Source organism: Pleurodeles waltl, chromosome 4_1, assembly GCF_031143425.1.
Source record: "Pleurodeles waltl isolate 20211129_DDA chromosome 4_1, aPleWal1.hap1.20221129, whole genome shotgun sequence".
Classification (NCBI taxonomy): Eukaryota; Metazoa; Chordata; class Amphibia; order Caudata; family Salamandridae; genus Pleurodeles; species Pleurodeles waltl.
In genome coordinates this window covers 182,747,465-182,762,685 of record NC_090442.1, presented here as the reverse complement: position 1 = coordinate 182,762,685, position 15,221 = coordinate 182,747,465, and the positions used below count along the sequence as shown (strand labels likewise).

Genomic DNA, 15,221 nt, shown 5'->3' with positions numbered 1-15,221 from the left:
ACCCTCCAAAAAGGGCCAGGTCCAACAACTATTTACAGCAATACTATGCACCCAACCAGCGGTACAATGGGGACATGTCTACTTTATGAAACAAAACTAAGAACTCAACTTAATCTACCAAAGAAACCAGCACAACTGAGGGAAACATGAATTGTCAAAAATGAGAAGTAATGTGTGCATCAATAGGATTGGATTGCTACACTAACAATGTATATAACCATCATGAAAATCATGAAAGGGTGTCCCCAGGACCCACTTATGACGTATATTCTCATCATGTATATTTTTGCTCCTCAAGCTCTTGGCCTCTTTTATTAAGAAAATGTATTTGTCTCCCCTGATGGGGGACAATCTTGGTGCATCAGTGGGAGTGGAAGTAGGGTGTCTGCTGGTGCCCAATCCCTTTTGGGTACCCGCAAACTTCTAAAAGAAGTAGACTGGTGCTCACTTATGGGATACCAGGTTGAGTGAATTAACTGAACAGCTTCTGGCTCTTTGCTAGGGCACACAGGGAAAAATGTCTCTGCCGCAGTGGGGGTAGTGGGAGGACGTTTCCTGGTGCCTAGTGCCCTCTGGCTAAACTCTTAAATGAAGTAGACTGGTGCTCACTTCCGGGATGCTTAATGGATTGAAATAATCAAACATTGTCTGATTCTTTGGTGGGACACAGGCTCCTTGCTGGGACTCAGACACACAGGGGGTCATTCTGACCGCGGCGGACGGCGGTCGCCGCCCGCCATGCGGTTCCCGCCGAAAGACCGCGGCGGTCATTCTGGCTTTCCCACTGGGCTGGCGGGCGACCGCCGAAAGTCCGCCCGCCAGCCCAGCGGGAAACACCCTTCCCACGAGGACGCCGGCTCAGAATTGAGCCGGCGGTGTGGGAAGGTGCGACGGGTGCAGTTGCACCCGTCGCGAATTTCAGTGTCTGCTAGGCAGACACTGAAATTCTTTTTGGGGCCCTCTTACGGGGCCCCTGCAGTGCCCATGCCATTGGCATGGGCACTGCAGGGGCCCCCAGGGGCCCCGCGGCACCCCCTACCGCCATCCTGTTCCCGGCGGGAGAACCGCCAGGAACTGGATGGCGGTAGGGGGTGTCAGAATCCCCATGGCGGCGGAGCGGAGGATTCTCAAGGGCAGCGGAAAGTCGGCGGGACACCGCCGACTTTCCGTTTCTGGCCGCGGCTGAACCGCCGCGGTCAGAATGCCCAGCGGTGCACCGCCAGCCTGTTGGCGGTGCTACCGCCGACCTCCGCCATGGCGGTAATTACCGCCAGGGTCAGAATGACCCCCACAGTTCTTACCTCTCACATGAGAAACACTGAAAGCCTGAGCTAGAAAACTCAATCTGTTGCAAACACAAGTTGGTGCCTGAATTAGAATGTGCATTCCAATGTAATGAGGGCTTTAATGATCTATCTGCAACCCTCACCAAACAGTGAGTCTCTCTAGCATTCTGAGCAGAATTACTGTTTTTCCCCCTAATGGATTCAGTCATTGGAGAATATTTAAAAACACCTAAACAGCCAGCCAAGTCTCAGATACACACTACTGTATATCTACCAACTCATTGATCCAGCTCATATGTTTTGATTCTGTTATTAGTCATCTGGGGTCGATACATATCTGTTATAACCAATATGGTCCTGAGAAGGGTATCACATACTGCTGACACGGAGACTAAAACGTCACTGGTGTTTCTACTTCCATTGTATAAATCATTGAATCCTCCTCCTCGAATGATCCGATCTATACATTGGACTGATTCCATAAACAAAGAGTGGACATTGGTCTATGGTTTTGAACATCACTTTCAATCTACTTTGTATGTACATTATTAATGTATGAAGGTTATTTCAGTAATGTACCTTATTCTTTTTGTGATTTGCTTCATAAAATAATACTTTTCTTCATAAAATGATATCACGTACGCCCATTTTCCTTTCTGTCGTCTCTTTTTGGTTGATTCAAATTTTGGTCCTATTGCTTTGTAATTAACTCTGCTTCTCACCATCTTGGGACGTACAACTATGTTTATTTGGATAGTAATCATTTCTCTGAATGAGCCCCTTGTTGGCCACTTGCTTTTGCCCTAGTTGATACCCATGTCCGGAAGTTGTTATTGGATTGCCCTTTTTAGTCTGTATTCTTTATTTCATGGCATGTCACTGAAGAGTCAAGGCAGGCAGATTCCTGCCTAACAACCCAATGAGTACTGCACAAATGTAAGGAAAATGTATGCGTTTAAGTAATAGCTACATATAGTAAATAAATCGCACTGTACCGCTCAGGGATAAATCTCTCTGGTTCTGGCCAGTACTCTGGGTTGTGGTGGATATATCCTACAGGGATCTCTATGACGGTCCCAGCTGGGATACGCTGCCCCCCTACTGTGCAGTCTTTAGCCGCCTCCCGGGCAAACCTGAAAAAAAGAGAAAAGTACACATTGGCCAACAGAAATGATTGGTCAACAATGTTGAATTTGCTCATAAACAAAATAGTAGTCTGCACCTTACTGTAGCTACACAAAAGGAACAAAATGTAAAATCCACAGGCATTGATGGACTTTTTATGTTACTAAACTGCAGATATGAGTGTGGGGATGTAGTTAATCTGTTACTTCAGCAGAATTACCACATTCACAAATTTTGATTCTAGGTAAGATTGTGGGCATTTCAGTTAGGGTAGCTCTCAAACAATAAACCCATAGGTTTACAGGACTGATGATCATGTTGCTTGGCTTTCCACCATGGAAACACATAATTTTCTTCTGTCTACGGCAGGAGTAGGTACTTTTTATAAAGTGTTAAATGTAGACGCAACATCATGGATGCAATGGTTGTGGGCAGGAAAGGGCTTACCGTAGGGAAAACGAATTTCCCTTTGGAGGAAAATGTGCAAATTCATATTGGAACATAATTTAAACATACAGAATTGTCAAGCTGGAAACTCTGCATGGAAAAAAATTGAAATTTGGGTTCTCCTGAAATCCGTGGTTGGTGTAGATTTCTCGAAGTAACCAACACTGCATGCTCCTTGAAATACTGCCTGTTAAATTCATATTTAATTGCAGCAATGTACATCCAATTGTATTTCATTAGGGCTTCACATTTTACTGAGTGACTACTACATTGCAACTCAAGAGAGAGAGAGGCTAGTACAATTTTCTAGTCTGAAGAATCTAACACGGAAAATCAGCCACAGAAAAGGGGCTAAAATCTGAAGCAAGAATTATATAAGGTGGTCGATGAACAAGTCATAAAATAATGGACTCTGAAGTATTGCAGACCCCAGGAAAATGGCTTAACATCCCCTTAGACGACACAGAAGCTACGCCACAATGGTTTATATTGTATTGGTGTGTGGAGACCGGAGGTGGTACCTGTGTTTGCAGGGTCAGTGCTGTGGTGGTGGCAGGCTTAAGAAATGGCAGAACAAGTACAGAGACAGCAAAATGGTATCTTTTAGACTCTAAACTATATTGTTTTCTGAAATCAGAGGGTTACGCTCAGATAGTCAATTACTGCATAAATTGGCCATTAAATTTGCAGTGTGAGGTCATTACATTCGACGTTTTAGATGTTGAGCTCACATAAGTACACAAAAATAATATGGAGGACCATTATGCTATTTGAAACTTTCCAACAAATCAGAATACAGAATCTCATTAATACAATGTTTAAGTACTGGAATAGTTGAGTTCAAGCAAAACAAATGGTGAATGTTTTTTTCAATAATTCTATGTAAAGATTTTATAAATACAAAATAAAAATTGAATAAAAATAGAACTCCTATAATAAAGTCTTATTGATGAGAAAATTGAATTCCATCGTAGTGCGAACAAAAGTGTGGAAAATGTGCTTAATTGCTTTCAATAAAGACCAAAATGGGTTTAAACACACCCACAAATCCAACACCTGAAACATCTCAGCATCTACAAATGATAAGACTGAATAGTCTGCTTGCCCCTTCCCAGTAGAAAAATGGCAGGCTGCTGCAGAAGTGTATTTTTAGCAATGCTTCTCTTGTTTGCCACTACTCACTACTCTGTTATTGCACAGTGCTTGGCAGCAGTGTTACTGGTGACAGGCCTACAAAGGGTTCCCTTTTCCATTTTACATCTTATTCCCTACAAACTAAAGAGAAACAGTGCATACCGGAATGCAGGTGGGTACATACGCAGGGACTCTGAGAGCACCATGTCCATGTAAGGTAGTCTTTGCACCGTTTCGTAGTCTGGAAGAGTCTGGAATTTCAAGAGAAACAGTTACCATTTGGCAATGAGCAGTGAAAGGATCACAAACACAGCAGCTGTGGGCAGTTGCACAGCCGATGATACAATTAACCTTCCAGACAGCATGGGTATCCTTTACATGAAACACAATGTGATGTCTTTTTTAGTACAGTTTACAACAACTCTCACTTATGATGTAATCAAAGGCATAAAAATGTCTCTTGGTGTGACAGAACACATGAACATGCCAGGGTAAAGCCCCCCTCCCACTTTGAGCTTCAAACCCTTACTGCTTCTGCATTGAAAATAACCAAATTCCTACATGAAAGCCTTCACCTTAGGATTCTAGGCAAACTAAGGCAGCCTTGCTTTGATGCTGTCAGTCTTGCTTGAGTACCTTGAACGGGCGTACAAATTCTATCCTCACTAAGCACTGAGGATCAATGTTACTCAACCTCTACCTCCAAAACCCCTTAACACTCTATCAAGGCTTGGCTCGTAGCCTGTCTCCAGTATCCCCAGATCCCTTAGCTTGCAATGGTCCTACAATTAGTAGCCTGTATCCAGTAGTCTCGGAACCCATTTTTATCCTATCCCGTACTTAACCTGTCTACAGTATCTCCACTGACAGCAAGTACTCTAGGCTGGGTATAATGATACTGAGCATTATAGCCTGCATTTAATACCTTCACCTACCCAACAATACCCTATTACGCCTAGTAGCGTGCATACAGAATCTCCATCACCTCTTCTTACACAATTTAAGCTAGTTATCATTACCCTGATGCTGGTAGCCTCCATCCAGTGCCTACAAAAAGGCTCTATGCTCTTTCCAGGATGCATTCTGGACCTGCTTTTATTACCTCCAGTAACTCATCATATACTCTTAAGTCTTGTACTCTGCTTTCACTCTGATCATTGCTTTTCAAACTTGGGGCTCTATGTCACTACCTCTACTTCTATTACTTTGTTCACCACTCTATTGTTATTATTAACTTGTATACCGTAGCCTTAATATTATAAGTTTAACAAACATTATTTGTCTGTGTTTTTATGGATTGTGATGTTTTAATCAAAATAAATGAATTCATGATTTATGAGGATGATGTTCAAAAATTCCAACACATTACAATGCTACCTTATTACTCCAGCACTTAACCTAATCACTAAGATTACTCTTTCCTTAACCTAAATCTATTCCTTATCCGGACCATTAAGTTATACTTACCCCAACTCATCAGACTGATCGAGAAAGCACATCCTTTGCACCACACATGATCCCCCTACAAGACTGGACATGTTCTTTGTCCCCCACATTTGCACCGCCACACTGCATGCTGAACACACAGATAAGACAATTTTGGCCAAAACTTCCCTACTACTATTTCTTCACTGGAGAAAAACATAAAAGTGCATGCCCGATTGGTGGCAACCCGAATCATGTACAGATGTGGCATTTAGGGGCACACGTTAAAAAGTCATTCATCATTATATTCAGGTTAGCAAACGCTCATCCGTTAGGGACACTCTCACTAAGTGGGAGGCCTTCGAGTATTACATAAGAGAGTTCTGTATAAAAAGACATTTTGGGTCTGCAATATGCTTCATGACATATGGCAAAATCTGAGAGACAGCTAGTTGATAGGGAGAGGTTGGTGGGTAATCATTCTCACATGAAGGAAACAGCAACATTACTACAGACAAACTGTTTTTGTGTGTCTGCTAACAGACTGCACTCAATTACAGAGCTATTGCATTTGCTATTTTATTGCAAGATTACATCTGGAAGGCGATAGAGCAGGCCGACTGCAGGCTAGACTTGGCACATCCCATGTCACAGTAATGGTGTTACAGAGAGCTGATGATCTGCCAAAGTAGACATTAATAGGGTCCCTGCTAAATTTAAGTCATTGGTGAATATACTACATTCCAGGATCTGCCAATAGACTGTCTTCATGTTATGTATGAGATAGACAGGGAAAATGGTAGTTATGAGACATCCATCAGTTCATGCTATTAGCCTTTGTTACAGCTGAATTAGACTTCCATATGTTGGGAAGGGTTTGGCACTGAGGCTGTTGAGAGTCCTGCCTGAAATGGTCCACCAGAACAAGTAGGATTGTTCTGGGTAGGAGCATCTCTCTATGCATGTGAACACTGTTTTCCATTCAGAAGAAGGATGTCAGAGAATGATCAGAACTCAGTGGTGGTGTTGATTGATATGCTCACTTGTGAGGGCTTCTTCCTGTGGGTCAAGCTATGTTATTCAGCAACTACAGTTTGTGTTAGGGCATGTGGTGTTGTCTCTGGTGTGCATTACTGAATTTCTCTTCAGCAACGTAACCTGTAGGAAACATAGGCAAAAGATTGATGTAACACATGCGATTAGCGCACAGGGTGTGATCCGTGCCATTTCTTTACATGAGGATAATATTCTTCTTTAGATCCATGATATTGAGAAAAGCCTGTGGCTGATTCTTAAACAACTCTATCCTTCTGTAGATCTACCTTGGTAAATATGGCTAAGTCCTGCAGATACTGACCCCAAAGGCAAGGAATGTGCAACATCACAGATCAGACCGATATGGGTCTGAGGTAGGAGCCACATGCTTTAAAGTACCTGGGATTGCAGATTTACCACCTAACACAGGATGTCATAAATTACACAGAATTTACCCAGAGCACCATTAAGTTGTCACAGCGGTATTCAGAAAGCAATGTTGGATTTCTACATAGGACATGGTCCCACACCTGAGCAGTATGGTGAGAGCTGTGATGAAATGGATGGTAGCAGAAACAAAGTCACATGAATCCCACCAGAATGGATGACAAAGTAACCAAAGACTTACCAGAATGGGTCATGATGGTGCATCAGTTATCAGATTCCTGGACAGCAGCTCGCCTTGAGGGTGTAAATGATGTAACAAAGCTAATAGGTCTATATATTGTGGGATATGCAGAGACATAGCAAGTGAATGAAAAGGACAAGATCTAAAATGCTAAGAGAGACATGGGTTTAGACTACGTGTGGTTGCTGATAGCTCAAGTGGTGTCCCTGCTAGTAACCTGTTTTGGCTCATGGTACACTTGCTGTGTGTATATATACATAGTATACTATATATATATAGTGGTTGCAATTATAATTATAGACACTGTTTTTATGTTTTGTGGAAGTGTTTAAATGTTAGGCTCAAGCTTGTCTTCCTTAGTCCTGAGGAGGCCTTAAACTACAACAGCCGAACACACTGACATTATTAGATGAGGAGTCTCATTGAAATATAATCTTTTAATGATTTACTTCATATAAAGAAGAATCAAGGAATCTGATCCCCATCGTCCTTTTGGATGACTGTGACTACCTCAGAATGGATTCCATATTGGATTAATTTTATAATCACCCCTTTTAAGAAAGCAAAGGCAGACCAAACAGACAATCAGCCTTTTTTAATATGGACTATTCCAATTTTTGATGTATTTTGAGTATTATATGTTGGAATATAAATATTTGCATTAAGATGTTTATGTTTTTGTTCGATATGCTTGGAATGTCGGTTACAGGTAGGCTAAATCTGAAGTACCAAAAATGTTGATTATTAATTAAATCTTTTTTCCAGTGGGAATTGTTGCTCCACAGTGAGCTAATTTGTGTATTTATCTCCACTGTTCTATATTGTGCAGTGCATTCTATGCAAAATGCCCAGGCCACACAGGGTTAAATGGGTGAACCCCTATTTGTAATGTTGCTAATAAGCTGACAAATAGAAGGAACTTATATACTCCTGAGGTACACTTCACAGGATTAATGGAGGCTTATTGCAATGACATGGTTTGCACTATGCCTCCCGGTGGTGGCTGTAGAGTGGAGTTAATGAAATGGGAAATGGCAGAGAATGATTCACATTAATCATTACAAAAGGGGACTGGGATAGAGCGATTTGTAAAAAAAAAAGTGGAATGTACTAAACTAGAACCAAAGTCCGATGACAGACCTATGTGAGTGAACTATCATGCTTGATATTTACCAGCTCAATGTATATTATCCCTATAAGTGTATTTGTAGTCTACTCAGTTATAGTAGACCCTGATTGGTGAAAGACACAAGTGTTTATCATTCTGCCATCTTTCATGACTCAACATGCAATAACGCTAATTCAAGGTGTACGGACTTGAGCCCTACCCTGCGTGCCCGACTGCGAATCCTGGATTTCAAATTGCTGGCCCCAGCCTCGTACTAATCTGGTGTGTGTGTGTGTGTGAAGACCTGCCCTTGACTTATGACTAGACATAGAGCTAGAGGGATGCACCAGGGAGCTGTCATGTCCCCGTCATGGTTTCACGCCTGTAGCACGGTGGTGGCAGCATACTGTGTCTTGGACATTCACCTAAAGTTCCACTGCTAGCAGTGAACCTGGGGCCCTAGCGGCGAGTAAACGTGTGCCTGAATGTGTGCATGCATGCTAGTAGCGTTTGGTTTGCATTGCTTGAGTGCCTGAGTGTGTCACAGGCCGTTGGGCTGTATTTTGCCTGCCCTTGGCCTGTTCACGTGCACAAGATAAAGGTAAGGTCGCCTTCCCAGACAGTGGAAGTATATGGCTAACTTTCCTTAGACTTGTGGAGGTTATCCAAAGAATGAAGTGGGTAAAAGCAGACAGGCTTCCCCATGGAAATTCAATTGTGTCCTTTCTGATACACAGCACTGCTGATTAGTTTTCCTGAAAATGCTGTTGCAGAGGTTGTGTGAAGGGTTCTTTAGAAGGAAAACAGATCTGTGTTTCTCGCCTGATCACTATCAGTTGTGGCTGCTGGTTATCAGGTGCAGAATGTGGACACCTCTTTATGCCTCTGTGTGGATGTTCCAACCTAGAGACGGCCCTGCTGTTAAAGGCATCACACTCAAGACAAAGTTTGAGACTAAAGGACAGCCTGTTAAAGACACATGACAAAAGAACTGTAAGAAACTGGATTATTACTTGGGATGGGTGACTACCCACCTCAGCGAATAATCACAACCCTTGTCATGATGAACCCTTAAAGTCACCAAATTAACCTGAGCTCAACTCCCTGGCAGCTATGACATAGAGCTGCCAGGCTCAATTAAGGGCAAACCAAATAAGAAAAATACGTTAAAAATGAATAAACAGAGTAAAATTATAGTAAAATATAGTAAACAAATGACACCAAAAGGGCCAATAAAGGAAACCTGGCAATCCTGCCTGCAAAACTGGAAGCTGCTGCCCCACTTGTTGGTCAAGTTCCAAGGAAGAGGGGCTCCATAGAGTACCCAGAGGACTAATGTGCTTCCAGGGCTGATGCCTACCTGACAGCCAGGTGATGGGACAGCACCGGGAGGACCATCTGGAGGAAGAACTGTGACTTCTTCTCTGAACCCAAGAAGTCCAACCTGAGCAAGAGGGAAGAAGCAAGCCAACCCTGCAGAAGATTACTTTTAGAAGGGGCCAGAAGCAGCTAACCTTGGTTCAGGGCTCAGTCTACCAGAGACTCTTAGACTGTGTGAGTGGCATGATTGAAGTTGTCGACCAATTCCAGGCATCCTGGGAGGAACAACAGCACTTCCAAAGCGTGCCGGAGCACCTCCTGTGTCATCTTCCCTGTTGTGGCTGCCATGGCACTTGTGGAAATGTGCTTGATTGGTTTGCCCAACTGAAGCCAAGAAAAACAATTGCTTTATGGCACCTGCTGCATGCGTGCAACCTCAGACAGTGTGAACACAGCACTCTCCAATCTGTGCTTTGTGTTCCCGGCTGCCCTGTAATTGAGGATTGCAAATCTGTGGTCCCCAACCTAGGGTACCTACCAGTCAGTGGCTAGCCCAGCTCTGACACCCACAGATGCCAAGTCGATTACACTGCTCTGAAGTCCGAGGCAGTCTCCTTGAGGCTTTTTGTGCCAAATAAGTGCCTGGTTGGAGTGCTCGATTTGTGCCTCAAACTGTGTCTAGGAGTACCCTGTGATTGCCAAAGGCCCGTGTCTAGAGATAGAAAGAACTTCTAAACAGCCTCCTAACAGGGAGGCCCCAGCATGATTGACATAGGATTCATGCTCACAGAGCGTGGGAGGCCTGTCTGCACTGAGAGCTTGAAAGGCGGCCATTGCCACTCCTGCAACAGCCATCCCAAGGCTCACCATGCAGCCTGCAGTCGTCCCATGTCAGCAGAACTGCCACAAGCTGTGTGCTTGGTCCTGCACACCGCCAGTGAACCTATTTATCCAGAGAAGGTCCACTGCGGCTCTACGCCCCCAGTAGAGGAGCGGGTAACAGATTACATTGGCTATCAAGTCCCAAAACTGACTGAGAAGGGAGCATGCCCTCTACATGATCTAGAAACTTAGCCACCAGAATCTCAAACCCATAGAGAGGAGGGAAAAGAGACGGGGCTAGAGCAACTAGCAGAAGCCTCACCTTGAAGAACAGTGGACTCAGCCCAGCATTGTGTGCCTAACATGTTGAAGTTTGTAGTATTGTGCATTTGTGTATAATTAAGTAATAACTTGCATTTTTCAAAAGAGAAACTCTGGGCTGGACAATGATATTGCTGAGCTGCTGGGTGTGGGGTTGACAGTGCTTAATTTGTAAATACAGAGGTGCCGGTGCCCAAAGCCGTCCTCTTAAACATGCAGCTGCTGTAATTAAATGTGTGAACACAGAATACTGAGGCGGCGTAATCCTGAAGCCATCTCGGGCCTCTTCAATCCATATAAAGCCACTCCCTGCCCCTTCAGCTAACTCGTGCAGCTTTCTGCTTCCTCCCTTTGTAACGCATTTTCGTTTTTCCCTTAATCTGTCTTTCCCATATGTGTCTTTTGCTCGCAACAAATGCTCGAGGCAGAAGAATAAGCCCCGGCCCTCAAAAATAAGTGCCGGTGATCAGCACCGGAAACAACATGCACAAATTAAGCACTGGGTGTTGAGAACCAAGCCTATGTCCCTGCACGCTAACCTCCATGAGAAGCCTGTGACTGCTCACCAGCGCTATCACTGGGAGTAAAAAAAAAATCTGGAAAACACATGCACTCACATGGAGCGCTTAAGAAAAAGGAAACAACTAATTCCATAAAGGTGAGCACAGACAGGAGCTAAGTAAAGAGGTAATGGTCCAGGGAGGGAATACAAGATTGATAAGATAAGCCGTCAAATAAGAAGCAAGCTGTTTTGCTTTCACTAATGACCAAGCTGACAAAATCTTTGGAATGCACTTCTCAGTTCAAAGAAGACATTTATTATTATTTCACCACGAGGGTCCTAAAAAGGAGGTTAGCATGTTAAAAGCACACGTTTAAAAATAGTCACAGAAATGAAAGGAAAACATACCAAAATGATTCTCAACTGCAATGTACACAGCAAATATATGTAGTTATATTATGCAAAGCAAATAATGAAGTACAAATTAATCACTGTAGGGACTGCCAAGCTCTTCATCTTTCTCATGCCAGCAAGACGATGACCCCTTTCGACTGCAAAAGAGAAAGAGATAATCACCCTCAAGGGACAGATATCAGGCATCCAATGTCAAGAATCCTGATTGAGGCCACTCCACTCTCTCGCTGTCGCACTGGGTCTTTTATATCTTAAGAAAACATAAGGAGCTTTCTGGAAAAAAAACCCTCATTTAGCAATTCAAACATGCTGGCTATTTTAGGTCAGAGTTGAAAGAAACAGGTTGGAACTGGCCAGTTTTCCCACATTGTCTCTCCCAAGCCCAAGCTGTTCCCTGCTTGCACTATAAACATCAGTCTGGTACATTCTTATTGTGATGACTGCCTAACTCCTCCACATTATGTACTAGCTGTTGAGTGATAATATGCCCTAGCTCTTCGGTGAGAAAGAATACGAAAACCAGCACAGTTTACAATGTGGAAAATCATGGACGGCTTTAACATGGCAGTGTCTAATGCTACGATAAAGTCAATAGGCAGCTAAACTGAATACAAAATGTCTGCAACTGGTGAACACTGAACAACTAATCCAGGTGCAAAGTGGTGCAACACAATGGCAGTGGTCAAAAACACATATTTCACTACACAAGCAAATTACAGTGGCAATAAAGTCAATCAATGGTAAGCAATCGGTGGCCTTTATGCTCACTATAGATTCTCGATAAGCTGATAATAGTTGTTTTTTCCTTTACCATTACCCACATCCTTAACCTTTGTACTATCCTAAACCAATATGTCTTAATGAAATTAAGTGGAAGGGGTCTGGTCCAGTCAAATCTTTAGCACATGAACAGGAGATTCAGGTCCTGCCTGTTCTCAGTTCAGCACTTCCTCTGCTTATAAAAAGAGCATCAAGCCCCAGCAGATTCACTAGGCTGGAAAGACTATCCTGGGACCGGCCACTACTAATCAAATCAAATCAAATCATTAACATTTATAAAGCGCGCTACTCACCCGTGCGGGTCTCAAGGCGCTAGGGGGGAAAGGGGGGGTTATCGAACAGCCAAGTCTTTAGGAGTCTCCGGAAAGCGGAGTGGTCCTGGGTGGTCCTGAGGCTGGTGGGGAGGGAGTTCCAGGTCTTGGCCGCCAGGAAGGAGAAAGATCTCCCACCCGCCGTGGAGCGGCGGGTGCGAGGGACGGCAGCAAGTGCGAGGCCAGCGGAGCGGAGGGGGCGGGTGGGGACGTAGAAGCTGAGGCGTCTGTTGAGGTATTCCGGTCCCTTGTTGTGGAGGGCTTTGTGTGCGTGGGTGAGAAGACGGAAGGTGATCCTTTTGCTGACTGGGAGCCAATGCAGGTGTCTCAGGTGTGCGGAGATGTGGCTGTTGCAGGGTACGTCGAGGATGAGGCGGGCCGAGGCGTTTTGGATGCGTTGCAGGCGGTTTTGGAGTTTGGCTGTGGTCCCGGCGTAGAGGGTGTTGCCGTAGTCCAGGCGGCTCGTGACGAGGGCGTGGGTCACGGTTTTTCTGGTGTCGGCGGGGATCCAGCGGAAGATCTTACGGAGCATGCGGAGAGTGAGGAAGCAGGCGGAGGACACGGCGTTGACTTGCTTGGTCATGGTGAGAAGAGGGTCCAAGATGAAGCCGAGGTTGCGGGCGTGGTCTGCGGGGGTCGGTGCGGTGCCGAGGGCCGTGGGCCACCAGGAGTCGTCCCAGGCGGACGGGGTGTTGCCGAGGATGAGGACTTCCGTTTTTTCAGAGTTCAGCTTTAGGCGGCTGAGCCTCATCCAATCTGCGACGTCCTTCATACCCTCTTGTAGGTTGGTCTTGGCGCTGGCGGGGTCCTTGGTGAGGGAGAGTACAAGTTGGGTGTCGTCGGCGTAGGAGGTGATGATGATGTCGTGCTTGCGTACGATGTCGGCGAGGGGGCTCATGTAGACATTGAAGAGTGTCGGGCTGAGCGATGAGCCTTGAGGTACGCCGCAGATGATCTTGGTGGGTTCTGAGCGAAACGGAGGGAGGTAAACTCTTTGGGAGCGGTTAGCGAGGAAGGAGGCGATCCAGTCCAGGGCCTGGCCTTGGATCCCGGTGGAGCGTAGGCGGGTGATTAGGGTGCGGTGACAGACGGTGTCAAAGGCAGCCGAGAGGTCGAGGAGAATGAGGGCGACTGTTTCACCGTTGTCCATCAGGGTTCTGATGTCGTCTGTGACTGAGATGAGGGCGGTTTCCGTGCTGTGGTTGGTTCGGAATCCGGTTTGTGAAGGGTCGAGCAGGTTGTTGTCTTCCAGGAAGGTGGTCAGCTGTTTGTTGACGGTCTTTTCTATTACCTTGGCTGGGAAAGGTAGAAGAGAGATGGGGCGGAAGTTTTTCAGGTCGCTTGGGTCAGCCGTAGGTTTCTTTAGTAGGGCGTTGACTTCAGCGTGCTTCCAGCATTCGGGGAAGGTAGCAGAAGAAAAAGAAGAGTTGATGACGGTCTGGAGGTGCGGGGCGATGATGTCGTCGGCTTTGTTAAAGATGAAGTGCGGGCAGGGGTCCGAAGGGGCGCCGGAGTGGATAGAGTTCATGATGGATTTGGTTTCTTCCGTGTTGATGTGCACCTGTGAGGCACAGGCCTCCAGTTACATCTCCCATCATGAACTGAGCTTGTGCATGGCCAATGGAGCACTTGATTTCATTTGCAACTTTCTGACCGTGGCTACGCATGTGGTCATGTTTCAATTCCACATATGTCCGACTGAGGTGCTGCCTCACAGGTGCCCATCTACTTATGAACTCCAGAATTATTTTACTTGAAATAGCACATGGTCCTCAGATTGTAGATCCTCCCTTGAGATTATGGTGGTGGGACTTCTCAAATATACAATTTGGCCCCTATCAGATAGGTTTTTCTCCATGACAGGTTTTAACTGGTCGGAATCTGGGAGTTAATGTGGACATACATCTGTCAATTTCTATGCAGATAGTAAAGGTTGTTCAAACTGGTTTTTCAAACATGATATTCTAAAACAAATTTTACAACACTTCCTGTTTCTCTACATACACTGCACAAAGGATATTCAGTCAAAAAAATGGCAGACATCTTATCCGCCATATTACAAGTGTCACAGACTATATTCTACTAGTAAGGACTATCCTGTCTGACAAACTCTATACAAGGCCCCTTCTTTCTAACTACAAATAATCTCAAATGTGGGTTAGATATATTGTACCCTGATTGATCAGATCTATCTTTCAGTCCCAAGAAGTATCTGTAGGAAAGTACCATCTTGCCTGGCATGTTACCCCCATATTTCACTGTATATATGTTGTTTTAGTCTATGTGTCACTGGGACCCTGCCACGCAGGGCCCCAGTGCTCATAGGTATGTGCACTGTATGTGTTCCCTGTGTGATGCCTAACTGTCTCACTGTCTCTGCTAACCAGAACCTCAGTGGTTATGCTCTCTCTGCTTTCCAGATTTGTCACTAACAGGCTAATGACTAAATTTACCAATTCACATTGGCATACTGGTACACCCATATAATTCCCTAGTATATGGTACTGAGATATTCAGGGTATTAGGGTTCCAGGAGATCTATGGGCTGCAGCATTTTTTTTGC

The 15,221-nt window shown here is 44.8% G+C and overlaps 1 protein-coding gene across 1 annotated transcript in view; it reads right to left on the bottom strand.

Annotated features, from left to right (window-relative positions):
• The window catches only part of TBXAS1 (thromboxane A synthase 1), a 356,152-nt gene that overhangs the window by 22,167 nt on the left and 318,764 nt on the right, over positions 1-15,221 (bottom strand). The window contains exons 11-12 of the mRNA XM_069227996.1: positions 4,155-4,243; positions 2,282-2,419 (exon numbers count right to left, since the gene is read on the bottom strand). Coding sequence (XP_069084097.1) covers positions 2,282-2,419; positions 4,155-4,243 — 227 coding nt within the window. The remainder of the gene's footprint in view (positions 1-2,281; positions 2,420-4,154; positions 4,244-15,221) is intronic.